Source organism: Myodes glareolus, chromosome 14 (assembly GCF_982192425.1).
Source record: "Myodes glareolus chromosome 14, mMyoGla1.1, whole genome shotgun sequence".
Taxonomy (NCBI): domain Eukaryota; kingdom Metazoa; phylum Chordata; class Mammalia; order Rodentia; family Cricetidae; genus Myodes; species Myodes glareolus.
In genome coordinates this window covers 54754653-54778568 of record NC_142039.1, presented here as the reverse complement: position 1 = coordinate 54778568, position 23916 = coordinate 54754653, and the positions used below count along the sequence as shown (strand labels likewise).

Sequence of the window (23916 nt, the reverse complement as noted above, 5' to 3'; positions counted from 1 at the left end):
TGGAGTAGAGCTCAGTGGCACAAAGTCCTGGATTTCATGTCTGGCACCCAAACGCATCAAAACAGACAAGGTTATCACCTGGTAGGACTTACAAACATGAGACTAAAATTGTTTTCATATTTCCATCCCATTTCCATCCAATCAAACACGGAAGACATATCTGGATTTGCTGTGTCGACTCCATTTCTCTCCCTCTCCCTTTTCTCCATCGTACAGCAAATACCTATCCTAGAGGTGAAAGCATTTACATCACACCGACTCTGGCAGAGGAAAAGGTTAACTGTGACGGGAAGGAAAAGAAGAGGGGTCTCCCTTTCAAGACCTGCCTATCGCATTAGAGATAATCTAAGTACTGAAAAACAGCTTAATTTTAAACACTTTATAGCAGCTGTGAAAAGAGACATCACACCTTGCACGTGCCTACTCTCGTGGCATCTTGCCGACCTGTTTGGACATCCTCGCGCGCGCTAAATCAGTGTCTCTGGATCGGCCTCCCTGGGCTCTAACTCTGCCTGATTCATTTCGCCAATGGTCTGGAAATACACCGAGGCAATAATGAAGGTCTGTTTCAGGCACCCAACCAAGAGACCACCCTCCCCCCCACCCCCGAGAAAGGGGCATCTCAGCCCTGCTCAAGGCTTTGATCTGTTTTCAGTTTTTAAATGTTCCCTGCTGCCTGGTGGGGAGCTAAGTGACTCTGCTTCAATAGACATTATGTCACCCCTCAACCCTTACGTAAACAGAATGTCTAACACCTTCACAACACAAGCCAAGCAAGTCTCCAGCTGAAGCTGACAAGATAAGTATTTTGGACCAGCACCTGCGGGAGCCATGCCTGTCTGCATGTGAGCTTTCTGCTTGGCACAGGCAGGGCCTTGAAACTGAGACTTGGGGGCAACTTCTGACTCCCCTGAATATTTAAAAGACTCAATGATAACAATCAGAAGGGAAATGCTATTTCATCTTCCTGGGGACTGTTTTTTTTTTTTCTCCCAACCACGTAGAAAGTTCTTGAACATATACCCTGAAAAAGGGAGGCAACTTCCCTTTTTTATAGCAATTGCTGTGGACAGAACCTAACAAGTACTTCCCCTCTCAGCACACGGTACTTCCCAACTTACGGTTTTGCCATTCAAAAGTTTGGCTTTATTGATGAAGAGAGGAAAGACAACCGCATAAGCCATTGCATTGTTAGACAGCCTAAGCTACACAACAGTATTCTTAGATACCTACTCAGTTACCACCACACTAGGTGTGCGGGTCTTCCCACATACATGCCAAGTATGAATAGAATATAGAGAAAAGGGCTATGGATTTAGCCCAGGGGTAGAGCACTTGCCTGGTATGCCCAAGGCCCCCGAGATTGACCTCCAGCAACCACAGAACACACAAAACTTAGAGGATTGTCACCTAAGAGTCAACCTTCAAGGAATTAAACAGATTCATACAACTGATGGGTGGCAGAGACAAGAACTCTGGGCTGCCAGCTCCCCATGTCCACAAACAGAAATCTGAATTTGAATGCCTTTCAGGGTTCTCTGCACTAAGAAAGTCCTCTCTCTTTTGGCTCCAAATGTTCTCCCAAAGAATCTTGACTTACAGATACGCAAACCTCAGAAATGCCTCCCGGTTAAGGTGGCATCTGAGCTGGGTTTAAAGAACTAGGTAGAATGGGAAGTGTGAAAGCAGACAGCTGGGCAGTGTCACAGAGCAGCGTGAGGGACAGGAGAGTGTTCACAAAGACAGACCAGTGAGTGCAGGAGAAACAGATGGGGTGGGGGGAGCCAGCGTTCTGGCTTCCTCTAGTGGACCATAAGGATCCAATGAAGGTGCTGGAGGGGGAATAGATCACATCTGTGCTACAGAGAAGCTGGGCTGGCAGGGACGCAGGGCTGGGTTAGTGACAGGGAGGCCAGGGCAGAAGTCAAGCCAAGGCTCATAAAGGCTTCATCTGGGGAACCTGGGAAACAATGGAAAGAGAAGGAGCAGATGGGGGTGGGGGTTTCCAAACCCGAGACCGTGAGTCTGGCAGGGGCATGGATGTGGAAGTGAAGGCAGATTAAACTCAAACCTGCAAACTGTGGTTCTCAACCCTTACGCGGCTCCCATCGCCAAGAGCTTGCTATGATGCAGAATTGCACACGTCCCCGCCCTCCCGAGTCGCGGGAAGATGTAAGAAGCTGCCCGCGGTACAGTGTCTGTGATGACGTCTCACTCTCCATTACCGGCCTGCCGTGAGATCTGAACAGAAAGGGAGAGCTGGTAGACAGTTCGATGGCAACCTAACTAATAACCTTATAGGAATGGAATCTACTAGTTCAGAACTGAGGCTTGACGTTGAGCACATTTGGTTTTCCTTTGTCACTTTTCTAGCAATTCATTTCTCAGGAATTTTGCAAATATGCGGGGCCACAGTTCTTACTATCTGATCAACAGAAATGATGCCATTCTTGTACCAAGGCAGTTTGAGAATGCTGAACTATTTGGTTCGGACACAGAAGTGGCTTAGGTCATTCCCAGAAGAGACGGGTCAGTTAAGGAGGAGGGTGAGGATGTCTTCAGTGGAATGCCTATCTGCATGCCAAGGCAAAGGAGGGAGACCTCTCTGCAGCTAATGTCACAACGCACTGACTGCCACAGCCTCCACAGTGCGTCACCCAAGAATTCCAGCTATCAAAGGACCCAGGGGCACTTCCCTTCGTTCCTGCACCCAACTATGACCTTTCTGTACCCTCCCTTCCTTCCCTGGGCCCAGTGTGTAGTTCTTCTGCTATGTATCAATCTTCGGAATCTGTTATGTTTGAGAAATGTCCCAAAACACAGCAAAACAAAGGAGCACCAACAACAGCAGGTCTTAGGGAGAAAGGGACAAGGACTTGGAAAAACCATTAGTTGCCACTGATAAAGCAATTTTTGTAAAACAATTAAGACAGAAACCAGGATGCAGGGGATATGCAGCCTCCCTGAATGACAGGCAAGTGGAAGACAGCAAATAGTTTCCAAAACCAATACCTGAAGCAGCCATGGTGGTACACACCTGAAATCCCAACACTGGGGAAGGCTAAGACAGAAGGGTCACGAGACAAGCACTGACTACAGAGCAAGACTCTGCCCTGCTCCCTCCCCAAAAAGAAAGCATGGGGCTGCAGAGACGCCTCAGTAGGCAGAGCACTTGCTAGCCAAACATGAAGACCTGAGTTCAGATCTCCAGCATCCATATGAAAACCAAGTGTCCTTTCCTAGTGTCTTTACAAGGGCAGCACCAGGAGTGTGGAGAAGAGACAAGTGGATCTCCAGAGCTCACTGACCACCAGCCTAACTGAAACAGCACATTCCAGACTCAGAGAAAAACCCTTAGCAAACAAAGCTGAGGCTATCCCACAACCATAGAAAAAAAATCTTCACTATGTCTAATGACCATAAATTAATTTAATTCCAGAAACACTTAACCTTCGCACTCCAGTGAGGTTTTGGATTTGAATGACTAAGAACCCCAGGACTGGGCTTTCCATTGAATTTGCCATGATCTGAGGAAGGACCAGAGAAAAGTCTACCTCCAAAGAACAAACTGTCAGGTTCTCTTGTGTTAGGCAGTGTAACTATAGCCGTAGACTTTGCTGGGGAGACTTAGAGGTTATTACTGCTAACTAATTCAATACATTTTTTAATAAATTACTTAACAAATGACACATTTTCTAGATTATAACTTTTTATTGGTTTTGGCTGATTTTCTAACAGTTCATATGGCCATAGCTTTCTGTGTGTTCTGTGTAAAAACAGGCCTGTTATAATTCGGAGTGCAACTTGGTGGTAAAGTCCTTGACGGACATGTGCTGGGTCTTGGGTGTGGTTCTTGGCACCTCAAAATTTAAATTAAATAAAATAAAAATTGACCTCTAAAAAACAAATACTATGGAGAACAATAGAGAAGACTCAGCATCAACTTCCGGTCTCCGCAGCATACATTCACACCCAACACACACCACACACACACACACACACACACACACACACACTGTCGACTATAGGACTGAATGATGTTTAGACGCTTTGGTTAGCATGGCCTTAAATATTTTCTCCCAAGCTTTCCAAATTCTTGCCTTACTCTGTACATATGCACAGCTAATCAAATCGAAGTTTCTGCCTTTCTGAGATAATAAGAATAATAAGCATCAGCTACTCCATAAAGCAGAAGATCATAACAAAATACAATATTTATATTGTCTCTCTCTCTCTTTCTCTCTCTCTCTCTCTCTCTCTCTCTCACACACACACACACACACACACACACACACACACACACACGCGCGCGCGCGCGCGCACGCACCCACGCACGCGCCCACGCCCACACAGTATCTACTTGTGCTTCCAGAACCCTTGGAGAGGGGGGAGCATGGGGAGAAAGTTGAGAGTTGATTGGAGACTGCTTTCTTAAAGTTTTTGGACTTAAGCCCTCTCTAAATTGCCTGAATTTAAACCAGAAACCCATAGAAGCATCTTTGTGCTGTTTTCCAGCAGGATCCAATCTTTTAAACTCGACTCTTTAGAAACAAGACGCTGACGGGGTCACTAACAACCCCAAAGTACCCCAGATGTCTGCTCTCAAATTTTAAAAAGAAATGTGCCTACTTTTATCATGATTTCCAAACATAAATAGAAAAAGTGAAATACCAGATGAAGGCCAACCATCGTTGCAAAGAGCCAACTTGATGCCCCACAGACCCAGAGCCTCGTACACACCCGACCCCATGGTTCTCTGATCCAAGAAAACCATTCACAAATATCTTCAACGCACTCCATGCATGTGAAAAGCTAACATCCTCTAGATAAAAGCCAGTGAAATGGTATGGATGAAGGATGGGGTTCTGAGTGTTGCTTCCTGTGTGTTAGGATTGGTCATTCTGTGCCCTTTGGTGAAAAATTATTTGTAATAGGTCAAAACAAAATATTCTTTATGACTGTGGTAAATATTTCACTGATACCTTCTATGTCAAAGTTAATTATATTTCATTGAGCCATATTAAGTAATAACCCTAGAACTAGGTGGGCTCTAGGCTAGTCTAGGATTTCTGAACTGTATTCCAGAACATTAAGAGTCATGGGGGAGCTAAGGAGATGGTTCAGAGGAAAGGCTTGCTGGGTAAGCACAAGGACCCTAGTTCGAATCCCCAGACACCATCTAAGCCAGATACGGTAGCACATGTCTGTAATTCCATCAATCCCATGATGAGATGGGAGTAAAAACAGAGTCCTCTATAAAACAGGGCTCTTACATTTTATTAAAAATAGAATCCATTTAGCCATCTAGCATAGCCTGAACAAGAGACCTGAGATTATCCTCTACCTCTATGATATGCCATGGCCCATACTCATATACATGAACATACACACACACACACACACACACACAGAGAGAGAGAGAGAGAGAGAGAGAGAGAGAGAGAGAGAGAGAGATTTCTTTTTAAGAAGAGCCATAAGAGCCATTAAGGTATGTAACAGCTTGGGACTAAAATGTTCCCAATAGCCCATGTTTTAGAGGTATAGTCCTCAGCTTGGAGCTGTTGGAAGATGGTACAACCTTTACAAGGCATAGCCTAGAGGGAAGGCTTCAGGTCAATGGGAGAAGACCATTAGAGGAGCTAGCAGGATGGACCTTCTCATCCTCTCATTTGTGTCCTGGAAATGAGGTGGACGGTTTCCCTCTTCCACAGGCTTCTCTCGGGGTATGCTTCCTCACCCCAGACCCACAGGCAAGGGAGACAGCTGATCACGGATCTAAACTTCCAGAATGGTAATGAACCTGTTCTCTTTGTAAGCTGATTGTCTCAAGTGTCTGTTATAGTAACAAAACTGACGAAAGCAAGGTTGTTAGAGTTGGAACCTGGACTGTCCTTCAAAGGCTGTGTTGAGTAGTCCTCAGTACTACAGTATCCAGCAATGGGATTTAAGGGACGGCTCTAACTCAGAGGACCAATCAAGCAAAAGGTTCACAACTGAATGGATTGCTGGGAGGTGGTAGGAACTGTAAAGAATGAAGGCTAAGTGGAGGAAGGAGAAGTGAGGGTATACCTGCGTAGAGTGTCTGAATCCTGGACTCGTGCACTCACTCAGCCTCCACACCACCTCTCCCTACCTTCCTTGCCACCAGAAGCTAAGTGGCTTTGTTATACCATATGCTCCTGGATGGTCTTCCTGGACATAGGCCCCCAAACAACTTTCAAATCACCATAGAGAAAAACCTCTGAAAACATAACACACACACACACATACACACACACACACACACACACACACACACAAAAAACCACCTCTGTTAACTTGTTTATTTGAGGCATTTTGTTACAACAATGGAAACTGACCAGCATTGGGACCAACGAGAGAAAACAACTGTTTCCATGAAGGGGGATGTAACAAAAAGAGATGGCGGCACAGGAGCTGGAAAGCTCAGAAGCCTAACAGGTCTCCAAATGGCACTGAACAGACTAGCAACAATGGGAAGCCATTCCCACCTCCAGGAGGAGGAGAGAAAGCCTATAGGTCACCTATGCAAGATGGAACAAGGCAACCTGCTTGAAGTTGAAACCCGAGAAGGACAGGGGCAGGTGGGAACAGAGCCTCCAGGGGTCCCTGTCCTCTCCCGTAATAAGTAGGAAGGGCCAGGAATGAGCAAGGCAGCGAGTAGCCCAGGTTGGACACAGGGAGCTTCCAGTGAAAGGAGGTTATGTAATAGAGCCAGCTCAAAGGCTACGATGCAGTAGTTGATTTGCTGTTGGTCTAGTCACAGCCCCAGTGCCCTGACAGGCACACAAGTCTCAGGGAGCAGAATATAAAGAACTTCCACGATCTTTCTTTCACAGAACATTTTGGAAAAGGAGTAGCCCATGAAATACATTTTGGAAAAAAGCTGATCTAGTCCAGTATTGAAAATTTATAGGCAAGAAAAGAACCCTAAACATTTGGTTAAGTGGCTTGAATGAGGCAGAAAAACAGGACACTATAAAGACTAGAGTCTCGATGTAAGCCTCTGGGTCTTAATCAAGGGGTCTTCTAATCTGTAAGAAAAAGGCTTTAAGACTTTGGTGCCATCAAGAAACAGAATACTTAACCACACAGTCATCGATGATTTGCAAAGCCCTCTGGAAGAGTGTATTATTATCTGCCCCTCTGTCCTGCTGGGTCAATGGCAAATGCAATCAAACTCTGGGGAAAGAGCACACATTAGAAGGCGAGAATAAATGCAATGACGTTGCTAAAGCTATTAATTGGGAAGAAAATGAGGGGGGAGTTGGGCATGATGGGACACACCTCTAATGCCAGGACTCTGGAGGCCGAGGCAGGAGGGTTGAGAGCGCAAGGTCACCCTCAGCTACAAAGCAAGTTCAAGCCAGCCTAGGCTACATGAAACACAGTCTCAAAAAAAAATTAAAATTAAAAAAGGGAGAGGCAAAAAAAGAGAAAAAAACTAAAATCCACTATATATCACCCATGTCCCTGCCACCATGCCACCACGTTTATTCCAATGGCACACGAGTCTGTGTAACAATAGGATCAAACAACTTTCATTAAGCAGATAGTGTAATGAAGGGGGCAAGTGTGTAAGAGGAGTCGTCCACAAGACTGGTGTTAGAGGTTCCTGTCAACGCAAACTGCATAAAAACGGAAGGGCCTATTCCATGACTCTCTGGAAGAAACACAGTTCTGGGTGGTTGATGTTGTTTTCCCCAGCTGGAGGTACCCACCACCTTCTTACCATCTTCTCACACACACAATCTTTAGCTCTGTCCTTCAGCATCCTCTCTCTTTTTGTTCAACAAAGTATCTATCCTATCAGCCAGAACATACCATAAATAACATGCTAGGGAAACACAGTTGAATTTTTTAAACCTAACTGCATAGCCATGGCCCCAAGCTCTTCCCTACTGTGGGAGGTCCTTCTGTGGAGGTGGTAAGTAAATGGGGAATAATGGGTGGGAATTTGGCCATAAGTCAGCGAGAAAATACCCCTGCCTCTGATGAATATTCATAAAATAATAAAGTCTTGACACATCTCAGACAAACTACTGCGAGCTCAATGCTGCCCTAGTGCCCGTGGTCCTTGTTCATGTTACCACATTTTCACACTTATCTACCAGTAATCTGTAGAGCCCTTAATAGGAAACAGTTAAAGGCAAAACAGCCTACTCTATATATTATTTACAAAGCCCTTTGGGGTTATGGAGTCTCAATTAGTCTAGATTTACTACAGTCTAAGTAGTTTCTCCAAAGATAGGCTGGGATCTTGTCTCTAGGTCCAGCAAGATTTTTGGAGGGGAGCAGGTAAAGGGAGAATTTTCTCCATTCCAAATTTACACTATTTTAATACAAATTTTCATAAAGAAAGGAAAAAGTATTTGCCTCCTCCCCTAACTACCCCCAATTTCAATAATTTACAAGCATAAAATTCCAATAATCCTTGCTCATTCTTCAGGACTCTTTATTTTCCTCCTTCAATCCTGCCGAGCACGGATCAAACGGAGCACAAACCGGGGAGCAATTTAATCACTCGTGTCTCTCTCTGCCTGAGGGATTGTCTAGGTACTATGGTGACAGACACCTCTGTGAAAGTATGCAGACGGGGGAAAAAATAGCTCCTAGACTTTAAAAAAGGAAAGAAAGATTTCTGATAGATTCGTTGTCAACACGTGAAAACACCATACGACCCACGTTGTCACACACAATCAAACGTTTTTATACAAAGCCAGGGTGGCAGTGTGGACAGAGTGGCAGTCAGCAAGGTTATTTTATATTATTCTTCCTCCAAACTCTGCATATTTTGAATTTGTACATATCTATGGAGTGTTCTTGCCCATGAAACAAACAGCTTTTCCACATAGGACAATGAGCTACTTAGGACGGTAGATACACATTCTATATTTGCCCAGACTCAGAATGTACACCACAGGAGTGAACCCAAATGTAAGCTGAAGGGGTTGGCTAACCACGGTGCGTCCTCCATGATAAAAACCTGACCATTCCTGATGAGGGATGTCCATGAGAAGATTTCTGCATGTGGAGGGGCAGGGTCTACATGGGAGATTTCTGGAACTTTCTGCTCAGTTTTGTTGTGAAACTAAAACTTCTCTTAAAAAAAAAACATATACTCTTATTATTTCTTTTTAGCATACCACCTCTGCTGTTAGCATATACTGACACCGGAAAGCACAAATAAAATCTGGAAGAAAAATTAAGCCAAGTAAAAACTTGTCATTTTGCAGTTGAAAGAGTCAGCCTTTGGACAATTTAAATGCAATTCTTTCTTTTTTTTTTTTTTTAAGGGAGGGAAAATAACTGGTCTTGGAGGGTAAGCAACGCCAATTTGTAAAAATATCCCCTGGCCACATCCACACAGACAGTTTGCACCAACGATACAGCTAAGCTCCTCCTCTTCCAAGACACAAGTCGGAATATTTTCCCCAGCCCATGTCCACGAACAGGAAACCAACAAGACTGTAAACACAGGAACAACAATCAACGGGCACAGCTGTTTCAGGCTGGGAGTCGCGTTCTGGACAGGGCGAAAGGGTAAGCGGTGAGAGAGAGAGATAATCGGGACCCTGGCAGAGAGCAAAGGTCAACTCAGAGTGGGTCCTCAAGGGACGCTGTCCCTGCCTGCTCCGAGTCCACGCTCTCCCGCCCAGACAGCGCTCCCAGTGATGAGAAAACAATCTGAACATCAAGTCGGCACTGGAGAGCACAGACAGTTCAGGTCTAGGGCAGTCCCAAGCTATCTAGCAGGACCCGTCATCATGGGTGTTTGCCCGTGAACTTGAAAGCCAGGAAGGCGCTCCCTCTCAGAACCAACAACCTCTCTCTCTGCAAAAATGTTTGGAGGAGAGTCCTCGGCCCAGTCATCTGGGATTGTGTTTGAGATAATAAGACTGTGGGGAGCCATCAAGGAATTACCTGATGTAATTTAGATACCATCTCCATTCTGGGCCTGGTCAGGGAATAATGGAACTGGGAAGGGCAGGAAGAGGGATCTCCTGGTGCCTATCAATGGAACAATGCGGCCAAGAAAGCATGGTTTTCAACTCAGTTTCTGGAAGAAAACAACTCTTTGTGGGGCCAGCAGTCCTGCAGCATACCAAACAAGCCATATTTATAGACATACTTAGTATTTTCTTTTCAAAAAGCAGAGATCTAAGAGAAAACGTTACTAGCCATGAAAGAGTGCAGAAAAAAAAAATCCAGAAGCTGTGTGCCTCCCTCACCTCTTAGCCGGAAGAGTGCTTCAGGATGCCCTTGCCGTGTCTCCATCATTTAAGCCATGTGCCCCCCCCCCCAGCCCTACTGCTCCGATCACTAAGAACAGCTTCTGCCAGGATTCCTCTTAACACTGACATCTAGCAACAAAGCAGAGGAAATCGGTGCTGAGCGAATCTAACAAGTGTAAGTACCAGCACAGGAGGCCAGGGGCGTGAGAATGTACATGCTCAGTCAGTAATTTACCAGTAATCCCAAACTAGGTGCAGCAATAAACTCAGAGCCAGTCATCTGCCGCAAGGCATGCTTCCTCAGAAGACCCACACTGTGAATGTTTTTCCAAGCCATATTTTAGATCCGAACTTTATTCACAGGTGCCAGAAGACTACGGATTTATATTTTAAAAAGTAGAGAGAACATCTTTAAAACACTTGCAACTACTTTAAAAAGTGATCAGTTATGCATTATTGTGTAGGTGGAGTGGCAAATGCTTGTTAGCCCAACAATCAGGAAGCAGAGGCAGGAGGATTGCGAGTTTGAGGCCGGAATGGGCTGCGCCGTGAGACCTTTTCTCAAACAAATAGCAATAAACAAACAAACAACCCACAACCCATTGTTAGTTTCTCATGTTAGTAAAACAAAAGCCAGGCAGGTAGAATTTAGGCTCCGAGGACTTCTGCCCCACTCAGACAGACCCTTGCGAGTCTGACAGCACTGGTTACTTAGTAACTAAATCTCACTAACCTGGTAGGTTTCCTTCTCAACACAGCTGTCACTCTTTTCCCACATTGCAGGTGAGACGGCATTCGCTTTCTGGCATTTCACGTGGACAAGAGATGGACTACAAACGAGTACCGGCAGGAGGCTGAGGCTTTCAGAACAGAACAATGTGTCTGAATGAGGTTAACTCCGCTATCTCAGTGGTAGGAGAGAAACAGGGTCAACAGAACACTGGAGCTTTGATAGGGACACAAAGCCACCAGCCTCAGCCACTCTCCTCCTCAGCTCCTGGGTGACAGCCTGTGGCCAGGGACGCTGGGCCGGATTGCCAGCACGTGGTTGGCCTGTAGTGCAGCCTCTGGAGGGTGGGACAGTTAATGTGTAACAGCTGTTAACAGGCACGGGCCCTTGTAAACTGACTACTAGCATCTTACTCCTGCATTGATGTCCACCGCTTTAACCGAGCTATTCATGACAGCTTCTAATCAGAAACAACATTACCTCATTAAAATATTGCCTACTTTCTTTCCATAGCTGGGAGCCAGCAACGGTGAAAGGAATGAAACTCCGAAAGAGAGAAAGCAGGGAAAAGTAGCTCAGAATGGATATTAAAAAAGCAAACAAAACCACAATAATTTTATATCAAGTTATAAAGTCTGCACTCCCTAGAAAACTGTCACTTCTGATGGGAATGGGAAGCAGAGCAGGCGGCTATGTGTGACAAAGCTGGCTGAAAGGTGACTCGCCCTCTCTTCCAGAGTTCTCCAGAGCGAGACAGGCATCCTTAGAGCCTGGTCCACTATCCTCTATTGCAAGTCTTCACGGCCTCCAGCCATATCCGTGCAGCATACTGGGTGTAGCTCAGTGGCAGAGGATGGTCTTAGCATGTGTTGGGCCTTGGGTTCGATTCCCAGCCCTGGAAAATAAAATTCAGCATATACAGCAGCTGGCTTGTGAAGACACCCAGAAGCAACCATGACTTGTGAAGAAAATGCTAAACGTCATTTTTGTTGTTTTGTTTTTGTTTTTCCCGCTTAAGGCAAAGATTCCCAGAGCCAGGGAAAGCCTTCTCCCAGCTCATCCGCAGCAGGTTCTCAAGCAGAGGAACTAAGCATGATTCAGCACATTTGGAAAAGGATTTATACCCATTCTTAGAAGGACAACCAGAGGAAGCGCCATCTGAGGGCTACACAATGGTATCTGCTTGCCCTTTGATCTCAGCCGAAGAACACTGTGTCCAGCTTCTTTGCTGAAATGCCACTGAATTTCGCATTTAAAACTCTATTTACTACTTCCCTGGACCACACTCTTTCACACTCTCCCAGCTACTTCTCCTGAGGATAGCTTACAGGAAAAAAAAATTATTTTCTGTTACAAAAAGGAGAAGAAGAAAAATCTTGCTAAGTGTAGGCAACCCAGATGAAAAACTGCATTGCCGATCCTGTTTATGCGAGAAAGACAGTAGAATGTCTCTGGTTACAAATACAAGTAGGGAGTATTCCATTTTTCTTCTAATTTATGTTTCCCAAGAGTAATTCTGTTGAGAAGATTGCCAGTATTTTCAGTACAATAAGCTTCTTGTTTCTTGTACTAACACTAGCTGATTCCCTTTTCCGAGCAAGATGTGAGCCTTTTATTTCATTTAATCCCAGCATCTGGAGATCAACACCTTATTAATTCAAGATAAGCCTGAAGCACAGATGTTTAACGAGGCGTCGGTTCTACTCTCACATAGGTAAGGACGTTACAGGTCAATACACAAGTGGGCAGTTGGCTTTTAAAGGCCCATTAATAAAGCATTTATCATTTATAAAATGCCTCCACGAATGTCCTAAATATCTCCACACATTTTACTAAGCACAAACCAACCCGGGCAGTGGTGGTACATGCCCTTAATCCCAGTACTCCGAAGGCAGAGGTAAGCAGATCTCTGTGAGTTCAAGGCCAGCCTGGTCTACAGAGTGAGTTCTAGTACAGTCAGGGCACAGCAAGACCCTGTCTTGGAAAACAAACACACACAGATAAAGAATATCTTTCCTAAAGAATCAGGGCTTGCAGATCAGTGGGAATTTAAAATAGAGGATACTGTGTATATTTTCCTTAACTCAATCTTTTTGAAGCCCTGCCTATGTGTTCAGCATGGGGTTAGACTGCCCTGCTGGACCCATGTGATGTCAGTCTCCAAAGGCTGACATCCTACAGCGTCCATACACAATGAGTAAGCAATTTTAACAGCAGAAAGAGGAATTCCATGTGCTCAGCAGGAGGAAGGAAAGGACCAGGGAGCCGTGATGATAAAGGAGAGGGTCGCGTGGATAGTAAGAAGGTGTTTGTCGGCGGGTGGGATCTTAACCTAAGACCCAAAGGATATTTCGGGCTATCTCTCCAAGGTCACCAGATTGGCAGGCCTGCTTAGCAGACTGCCAAGACATTTTAAGCGGTAGAAAACAAATAGCGAACGACATCTGAGGCCCGAATTTGCGGGAAATCCACAAGCTCACCCAGGCACTGGGCTGCCACACCGCATCCACAGCAGACAGCCCTTCGCATCCCAGCCTGTTCCCAAGACGGGATTCTGAACAGTCAACATAACAACGAGCTGGTCGAATGACCAGCGTTCGGGCTCGGAGAGATTCATCCTGTTGATTCATACTTCCTGGTGTCGGGCTGGCTGACAAAGCTAGGGTGGTTCAAATGTACTCCAAGAGCAAATTCTTCCTCTAGTCCCAGGAAAGAGGCATGCTTACAGAGATGGGTAACTTTCCCTGACGCTTTTAGCGAGTAACCTTCTCAGCCCAGTGGATAAAGCACAAACACAGTGATGTAAGATGGAGCTTTCTGTAGGTTCTTTAATAGATGAGTCACGGATGACGTCGTCCAACATGACACAGACACCAACTGGGAAATCTGCAGAATTCTAACATCCTTAGAGAATCCACACTGCTCAGCTTCAGAAGCCTTTTCTCCAGATAAACGCCCCTTCTTATGTTCCCAGCCAGGGTCATCAGATGTTATATCACAATCTGGCCTCTGGTAAAATCTGTCTTTCCCACTGCTACCTGGATTAAGATGAATACAACTGTTTTTACTGGCAGGTGGCAATGCTTGCTGCCTGAATTCTACGTATCCAGAAGTCATCTCTTTCCTCCCCCCACCAGTGGAGCCTAGAACTGGATTTACAGTAAGGGTAACTGCGGAGAGCCCCGTGAAGGGATATGAGGGGCTTGGACAAAGAGTGGTATCTTTCAGTTCTGTGTCAGTCTGTCCAGGAATTCACTTGTCCTACTGGTGGGCTCCCTTGGAACTTTCAATGTTTAAAAATCACTCATGACAAACAAAGTCACATGATCCCGCGGGCCAGTAATTCCGATACTATAGAGGTTTAGGTAGGAGCGTTTTCAGCTCCAGTCCAGCTTGGGCTACACAGCACAGGCTCTTAAAAAGGAAGACAAGGATGGAAGAGAGGGAAAGGGAAGGAAAAGCAGAGGGAGGAATGACAGAGAGAGGGAAGGAGAAAGAGTTAAAAACATACCGAGGGAGATACAATACTAAACTATATAGCCATAACAAAACGAGTTGCCAACTACCATCAAACAGGGTGACTCAGAAGCCGTGTGCAATTTCGACCACAAAAGGTCAGAAAAGCAAGGAAAGAGGGGAATTTGGAAGTCACCACATACACACACATACACACACATACACACACATACACACACATACACACACATACACACACATACACACACATACACACACACACACAAATCTGTGTCAACCCAGATCCTGACATTTCCATTACCACCAAAAATAATGGTTGCTGAATCCCATGAAAACCAAAGGTTTCTGAACCCTTGAATCATTGGGGCAGCACTTAAAATAGTTTCTGAATTCTGCCTGACCCTCCACATGCTGACTGAGGTGAAACGCAGTGGCACCTGGCACTCAAGGCCCACAGGTTTCTCTCATGTGCCACGGCATTCAGAAGCCTTGCTTATCTCTTCCAGAGACGGTATGATTTCCTTCAGACAGCTGGCAACCCGCTTTAAAAAAAAAAGTCTAAGAAACTTTTAAAAAGATAAAAAGATGCCTTAGCTCACCCACAAGATTCTGCCAATGTCTGGGTCTGGGTAGGACCAGCTCTAGCACCCAGTACATTATAGGACCAAAGTGACTCCAAGGCTAAGGCCTATGGTACAAACCTCCTGCTTCCACAGAACTGGGATAAGATGCTCTGAGGGGAGTCAACAGTACCAGCTTTCCTTCACTTGACTTTAGGATTCCCCCACATGGCAATAAAACATGTCTAAAGCAGTCGGGAAACTTAGAGCAAGAAGGTGCTGAAGGAGAGAACAGGAGTGGAAATTATGAAATCAAAGAACCAGATCCGTTAGAATAAGAACAACACTGGTCCTCTGCCACCCTGGCCACCCCCATCATCAACTCGGATTGACTGGCATAAGAAAGTTTCCTTAGAGTGCTTTCTGGTGGTGGCTCAACCTTGAACTTGATTCCAATACTGTGAGAATGACTGTTCAATCAGATCCCCCCCCCCCCCCCCCCCCCCCCCCCCCCCCCGCCAGCCCTGTAGTCCAAGCAGCCAGGTTGGCAGCCCTGAGCCTCCACTCGCTGTGAGATTGTCCCATGAACCCGCCAGAAGGGTTTCAACAGTACTTGGATGCTGATAGTCCTGCCTCCAGACTTCCTACTCCACTTGGTCGCTATTCTTGGTTCGTTTTTCTTCTACACACCGGCTCCACCTAGGCATAGCTAAGAATCCTAAGAACACTTGGAAAGAACTCAAGCAGATACTTAACAGTGGGCCATCCCTGTAACTACTACCTTGAAAACGATGGATGTCTCCCACAGTCCTTGCAATCCTTTTAGCTAGCACATGCTAACCCATTCTGGGGCCTGTACGTGGGTCTCCCCCGTACCGAAAGCACACAGAGACACAAGAACGGCTGTACCCACTCTGGGAGGGTCTACTTCTCGAAGTCTACCTACTTGGGACATGCCTTCTACATTCCTGGTTTATAGTAAGTTTATGAAAGAAAAAAAAAAGTCTAGCGAGACTCGGAAGTACTGACTCGGCAGTCTTCCTTACCCCCCCCCCCCCTTCTGTTTACAGATGAGAGAAAACTTCGGGGTGGGGGGGAAGTGACTCTGTCCGAGTTTGCCGCAGAACATTAGTGGCAGAGCCCAATTTAGCCGCCCTCGACTTTCCATTCTGTTGCCTGGCAACGGAGTTCGGCAGAGCTCAGCGGCCAACCCTGGCCCCTGCCCTGCACCCCAGCAGCTTGGGCAGCATTGATGAAAGGGTCAGCCTTTTGGGACAATGGCCAAGGGCATGAGAGCGCAGGCACTGGGTGGATTACCCCAGTTGAGCTGGAATCTCGCCCCACACTGACGCAAGCCCCGCCTGGCTGGGATTGGGACACCTTCCACTGTCTTGTGGGACCTTCCTCAGCCACCAAAGCTTTCCTTCCTCAACACCTGTGAGTTTCTCATTAAGCACTTGCATCGGGTTCTCAAAGTTCTCAACCGCTGTCGGATGCCCTGAAAGTCAAAGTGGGTAACCTGGCACCCCAAATGTCTAGGGGGCAGAGGAGGACAGTTCAGAGGTGGGGGGTGGGGAGGGCAAGAAAGCAGAGAGCCTTATCTTACTAACGATGGCCACACTCGGGCTAGAACTGAGCGGAAGTGGCCCGAGCTTGGTTAGAGTAAGAATACTGAGAAAGTGTCCCGAGCTCCCCCAAGAAGACACCCTCCGCGGGCACCGCTGGACGCCCCAGGCCCTCCCGCTGCAGCGGAGCGCACTCCTTCCCTCCGCAGCGCAGGTGGCAGGAGCGCCAGCTGTCCCGCATTCCAGCCGCGCGCACTCCTCCACCGCTTCCCACCACTTGACCCCGGGAGACAGGAAAGGAGGGATCTGCTCTCGGCGGCGTGACACTACCCCAAATCCTTACCCAGGTTCACAAAGCTCATGACCATGTCCGCGTCGTTGAGGAAAGCGCTGTCCTGCGCGCTGGTCAGTGGGGACGCACCGCCGCCGGGCCCCGGTCCCAAGAGGCTCTTGCGGTTCAGGGAGTGTGCAGCGCCGGGGGACGGCTGTCTGCGCTGGAATGAGCTGGCCCCTCTGTGGGGTCCAGGTTCCTGCCTGTCTCCCTCCGACACCCCATCCTCTTCGTCATCGGCGGACAGAGCGTTATAGAGATCCAGCATGAAGAGCGGAGCGGACTTCAGCCGCCCTGGAGGGGGCTCCTCGCGGACCGGTTGCTGCTGCTGCTGCGGGAGCACGGGAGACTGAGACTGCTGGAGGCCGTGCAGGGGGCGCGGCCTGTGCGGGAGCCCCAACACCGACAGAATCTCCTTTTGCATCTCCCGCTTCTCGTGGGTCTTGAGCCGCCGATAGAGGAAGCCCGAAGAAGAGGATTGCGGCGGCGGCTGCTCTGCACGCACCGGGCTCCTGCCAGCTCCCAGCAGCTGCCCCCCGGCGGCCGCCGCGGCTGCCGGCAGAGGTTGCCGCAGTGGCGGGGGTCCACAGGTGCACAGCAGCCCCCACCACCAGCACAGCCACTGCGCCCTTCGCCCCAGCCCGGGCATCGCCGCCCGGCCCGGCTGCCCGGGCAAGCCACTCGAGGCGTCGAGCGGCGGAGCGAGGCCGGAGCGCGGTGGCTGTGGCCCTTGGCGTGGGCAGCCCCCGCCACCTCTCGGCAGGCTCTCTTCCCGTTCCTGGCACTCAGTCCTTATCTCTCATGGTCATCCGCGGCGCCCCCAGAAGCCCAGGAGGAGGAGAGACGAAGGGGCGATGGCCAGGATCTCCACCCTTCCACGGGTCTCTGGAGGCGCACGGGTTGAGCCAGGTGTGTCCTAGGCAGGACTGCGTTGCAGCCGGCACCCCTGGACGGGTCACGGCGCGGTCACTTGCAGTCCGCACACGTGCGCTGCCCTGTGCCCTTGCAAGAGGCTGGCCGAGGGGGACCGGAGGCAACAGCTCAGGAGCTGGGGGCACTGCCGGGCACCATCCCTGCGCACGTCCCTCCTGGCTTGTAGGACGATCGTGAACTTTACCCCGCCGCGGGTCCCAGGCTGTGGCGACCCTGCGTCCTGAAAAGCCAGTCTTCTCCGTGCAGCTTTAACTTCCCTCTGGCCCGAAACTCAGCGCCCCTCCGCCCTCGGGCACCGTCGCTCCCCCTTGTAATCTCCACACGCCTCTCCAAGTAGAGGCGGCCAGGATCTCGCTTTCCTCTCCGCGGTCTCTCGGATACCCGGAGGAACTCACTCTCGGAGGCGATGGGAGGGAAGAGGACCAGGGCGCGGACCAGAGGCTGCGTCGTCGGCTGGGGAATTCGCAGTCTCCCGCCTCTAAGCGCTGCGCTCCCGGCAGCCGCCAACGTGGGCTTTCTGCTGCGCGTCTCGCTCAGGTACCGCACTCTAGCCCAGGAACGCCCCGCCCTTCTCGGTAACGGACAGGCTATCATCCAATGGAGAGACGATTCTTGCGTACATTTACATAGGCCCACCCCCTTCTTTCACCCTCCCTTCTCTCGAGGCCTCGCCTCCGCTGCGCGTAGGTTTCTAGCACGGAGAATTCTTGGAGGCACCGGGAGTTGCTTGGGCGGGTAAGAAAGGTAAAGAGGTCATTACTAGGAAGAAAGATCTGATCACGACCCCGATCTAAACCTTTCTCTGCTACTACCTCGTCAAAGGTCAAGTTGTGTTAAATGTAAGTAAATACGGTTATTTAATCCATGCAGTTACCGAGGGAGAAAATAATGTAAGTTTTCTCCTTCCCTACTTGGTTTCTCTTATTGATGGAATGTAGGCGTTTAGCGGACACGTGGCTCTCAAAGGCAGCTGCTGTAAGTTAAGACACACCCTGCGAGGAAGCTGCTCACACTCTCGCTGCGAAGAGGGCCTAGGACAAGCCAGATAAGCGTCCTGAAGGTTTCCAATCAGATATTTCAATGTGTCTCTTCATTTGGGTTCCGTTTGCCTTCTTAAACCAAAATCGAAATGAAAAAGGCCCCAATCTGCTAGTGTGGCTAAGAAAGCCTTCCCTATGTCCCTGCTAGTCTCTCAATGCAGCTTATCAATTAGCATTACATTTTAATGTACTGAGATAAAATATAAGTTACACAGTGCCGGGTAAAACATAAAGAGGGTGGTAAAGATAGTCTCAATGAGAGCAGAGGCCTGGAAAGTATAGAAAATGGTCAGGATAATAAACAGGGCCCCAAGACCAGGTTGCTTCAATCCCTGAACAAATTGGGACCGCTTCCAACACCACCTTCTACCAATAAAGACGAAAATTCAATTCCTTCTACACTACTCAAATGCCCGCTCATCTGTGGCTGTTATAAGCAAATCCACCTTAAACATTAGATTCTTTGACCTGGGGAGAATGTAAGGCTTAGGAATCTTCACCGACTTTTAGTTTTAGTTTACATGGTCTGAAACGTTGGAGATCATTAATACTTGGTTTAGGATGCCAGGACCCTGAGAAGTGAAAATCCTGCACCATTTCTTCTATCTAAGACGTATCATACAAGTATAACAATCACTGCAGTGTTGCCCAAAAGGCCAGGCGCTCCTCTCAGAAGATCTGAAGTCTAACCAGTACATGAAGGATTCCAGCTGGGGGCCTCCTCTTTGCACAGTCTCAGCTCTTAAAAAGAGCCCCTTTTGTAAGGGGTCTGGCAAGGCATAAGTGCACTAAGAGAAGCTCAAGTTATAAGAACAGAGAAGACAACACTGAAATCTGTGAAAATAGATAAGCAAATGAACAAATGAACTTTTAGGGCACTCCATAGGGCCGTGCCATTTAAAACACAAAAGTGAGGTTGTGTCTTATGTATGGTTCTATAAAGATAAGCCCAGCATAGAACACATATGTGGGATAGACTACTGACCACCCTTTTAAGGAACCCACATGGTGTGAGTCTAAAATAACAGTAATCAACGACACTCCTCAACAGCATCCCTGATTCAGGCCTGTCATGGGCTCCCCACCCCTACCAAAAGGGACTCTGTTCTCATAGAATAGTGCTAAAACAAAGGGGTGTCCTGGGGGTGCCTTCAGGTGGTGAGTATGTGAGTCTGAGGAAGCCTGAAAAAAGGATGTGGCATGGGAGGTCATAAGTACAGTGATGTCCAACTGAGGGTCACAAAAGTTGTGTCCTTACATGTCATGTCCGTTGTGTGGAGGCAGGCAAGCACTTGGGGCCATTTGGGTTCAGAGTGATGAGTGAAGAGATACTATCCTAAGATTTCAATGACTTCAAAATGGAAGCACAGCTTCTCTGTGTCAACTGGAACTCTGGGTGCAGAGGGAGCCTTAATTGGTGACCCTCCCACCCCCTGCTTCCCTGACCACATCCCATCCGGGACTCCATATGGTCCAGAGGTCTTAAATCAAGGGACTGGACAAAGCACGCTTACGACTCAAGTGCAAGCAGAATGAAGTTGAGGGAACTTGAGCAGGTTTGGCTTCTGAATTCACTGGAACCTGCGAACACTTGGGGAAAAGCAGAGGTCACTTCGCCCCCTGCAGGCCACCAAAATATCACTGCCCGCTTCCTCCATAAACCCAGGCAAGCTTCATGAAGTTCTTCTCTCTAAGCATCCCTCAAGCATATGGGAGGAAAGAGGAGGAATTCGTCAAGAAGCCAAATGTGAGTGCCAACCCATAGCAAACATCTGGCTGCTTGGCTGACATTTCGTGCAGATGGCCTCAGTCTCTAGAAATAGGTTGTCTGTCCCACCCTTGCCCCATTTCGTGAAGACGTGAAGATGGCCTCACCATAAAGCACAAATTTGTTCCACACATTCAGTGATACTAGGGACAGGGTGAGAATCCTGCTGGGACACGGATGGCTCACACAAAATTCTTTAAAATGAAGATTTTTCAAAACTATTCCTTAGGGTTTGTAGAGAGCTGTATGTTTACAGCACATTTGGGTAAATAATTTCTGATTTGAAAAGGTACTGCTTATTAATTTATCATGCCAAATAGTCTTCTTTTGAAACAATACTACTTTATTTATTTCATACATTAATTAGTCTGTGCTTCCTTTGGATTACCTCATTGACAATACCCTACAAGTAGCTGGATGGTAGGGGCTCTCCCCTTTAATCCAACACTTAGAGGGCAGAGGCAGGTGGTTCGAGGCCAGCCTGGTCTACAGGGCGAGTCCCAGGACAGCCAGGGCTACACAGAGAAACCCTGTCTCGACCAAAAACCAAAAAACAATACACAAGTGCAGTCTTTGATTTTATATTACATCACCTTCCCTAAAGCCATGAGTTGTTGCCTTTGAAACACGACATGAAAGTCCCATATGTGGCTGTGGTGTTTAAAAGCCTGCGCTCTGCCCTCCTCAAGTCGCTGGGATGCTCCACTCAGAGTACTAAACTTCCATCATTATAATTAGCACAAGGTTGGAGGAGTTTAACATTAATTCCAAAATATAATAAACTCACTCACATTTTAAAAATACCAGTTTGGGACTGAGTGAAAAGGAACTATGTTAAGTAAATGTTTGCTGAGTACCGAGAAACGAACATCTGAGTGTTAAATAAATATTGCTTCTGAAAGCTACACCTGTAAGGCAAACTTCAAAATACATGTCTCATCCAAAAGTCTGCGGTCACATGTGCATTCCCTCACACTCTCCCCTCACTGTCTATTCAAAAATGCTGGGCATTCACACTTCAAAATGTCATTCAGACCATCATATTTTCCTACTCGGAGGACATCTGGTGGCAAAGCGAAAAACTAATATATAAATCTGTTTCCAGAGACTTTCTTTCCACACGGCAACCCAAAGAGCAAATCTGTTATTTGTTGAGTTTCACTTTTCACACGTTCTCAAGATCAAAGGGCACACACTCTCTATATAAACAGAACAATGAAGTATTAGCAGAATCCAGGTGGCTCGTCCAGTTGTATCTCTTCGTTCACTTTTTCACTGACCAACTGGCGCGTGGAAATGAAGTCACTTTTTTTTTTTTTTTAAAGCTGAGCCAATCAATGCCACCTTTCCTTGCTTAGTTTCACTGTTCCTGAGAAACCTTGGTCTGAGAAAGTACTGGACGTGTGTTTGGTTGGGTAGAGCAGAAAGTTCTCTGACCCATCAACCTCTAGGTCTCTGGCATTCTGTGACCCGGTATTTCCAGGCGTGTCTCTGTATCTACTAGCAGGCTACCTGAAAATATGACATTTTGTGCTATCAGTCCTCTTAGCCACACTGGTGACATGCCAGGGCCCGAGGAAACACCACAGTAAGTAAACTCAGGCTACATCGAAGCCATGTAGGGCATGGCACAGAGCTGTAATCCCAGCCCCGGGGATGCTAAGGCAGGGTGAACTTGAGTTCCAAACCAGGCTGGGCCACACAGTGAGGCCTTGTTTCAAAACAAACAAAAAGCAAAAGCAAAATTGAAAAAAAAAAAACTAACAACAACAAAAAACTAAAAGTCAACGTCACTGACTTTCAGCTCTGGAAGAAGGGGGAGACTACACGCCAGCCTCAGTCACTCTGCCATTTAACAAATGTTTGGATGTCTGCTATGTGGTGGCCAGTGTGCTAAATTGGAGAGACCAAACTTTAGTCAGAGACCTGTGCCCACCTACAACCTCGACTAGGAAATGGACCAAATAAGAAACGACGTAGGGATCAGCCATCTACCACAAATTTGCTGGGAATTTTCCCCCAGGAGTTACAACTATGAAAACAGTGTTTCACAGTGTGCTACAAGGGGGACTTTAAAGATGGAACTATAGTTGTTAAACGGGGGACCTAAAGGTAAGATTGGTCCTGGATTTTCCAAGGGGCCCAATGTAACTGCAAAGTTCTTTAAAAAAAAAAAAAAAAGATACCAACAGAAAGGCAGATCCAGAGAGAACAACTTACTAGTCTCGCTGACTTTGAAGGTGAAGTGGCAACAAGCTAGGGAAAATGAGGGGCACAGCTAACAGGTGTTAAGTAAACAGCAATGCCAGGCTAAAGTCCTAATCCTGTCAACAACCCAGAGGAGCTCACCCTCCAAATCTAGGTCAGAGCCTACAGACAAGAGCCCAGGGCAGTGACTTCTTAGGACCTTTGCACAGAGAAAGGATCCACATGAACCATGCTGCACACCCTCAGAACTGTGACGGGGAAGTGTGGTTGCTGTAAGGCACTAAAAGATGTGCTCTCTCAGCAATAAGACCAAAAAACAAACACACATGTGTCTGCTTGGATGATAAGTCATAGGAGAGCATGTAGACAGGGAAAGGACTGGAAGGACACAGATACTACAGGTTGTGGAAGCAGCATGTGCAAGAGTTCTGGGGTGGGGCTATGCCTGGAAAGTTTGAAAAAAGACAGAGGAAGAAAGTCCGGGAGGCTTTAGACAGGAGACATTAGAGGGAACAACAACAGGAAATTCTGTCAGAAAGTCGATATACAAAGATGGTATAGGACCATGGACACCTTGGTAAGGACACCAGTTTTCAAACACCAAGAAAGAAAAGAAAAGAAAGAAAAAATAATCAACATAAAAGAAATTGAGATGGCTCAACACAGGCACATCTTGCCAACATACAGATGAGAAGGAACACAGCCTATCACTGCATTTATGTAAAAGTCAAAGGCAGGCTGGCTGAATCTAGACGTCAGCTGAGTAGCTCCCTTTCAGAAAACTCCTAAGAGGAATGATGGCGTGGAACCCAGCAGGAACTTCCCAGCCGTTGGTCCATTTTCTCACCTGGGTGGAAGCCATACGGGTGAGGTCAGTTTTCTAGACTCATGGAGTATTTTGCACATAGTTTACACACTTTCCTATATAAAATCAGTGCAATTTTGGTTTAAAATAAAGCAATAGCATTGAATAAGTATGAGCTGCAAAGGTCATCAGGTGGCTTTGAGCGCAAGAGAAATCAGAACTGATTGACATATCAGCAGACTCTCT

The 23916-nt window shown here is 47.2% G+C and overlaps 1 protein-coding gene across 1 annotated transcript in view; it reads right to left on the bottom strand.

Moving 5' to 3' along the window:
* Bmp6 (bone morphogenetic protein 6) overlaps nt 1-18384 on the bottom strand; it is a 148487-nt gene extending 130103 nt beyond the window's left edge. The window contains exon 1 of the mRNA XM_048422993.3: nt 16929-18384. Within this exon, the coding sequence (XP_048278950.3) occupies nt 16929-17565 (637 nt within the window). The 5' untranslated portion in view covers nt 17566-18384. The remainder of the gene's footprint in view (nt 1-16928) is intronic.
* Between the last annotated feature and the right edge of the window lie 5532 nt (nt 18385-23916).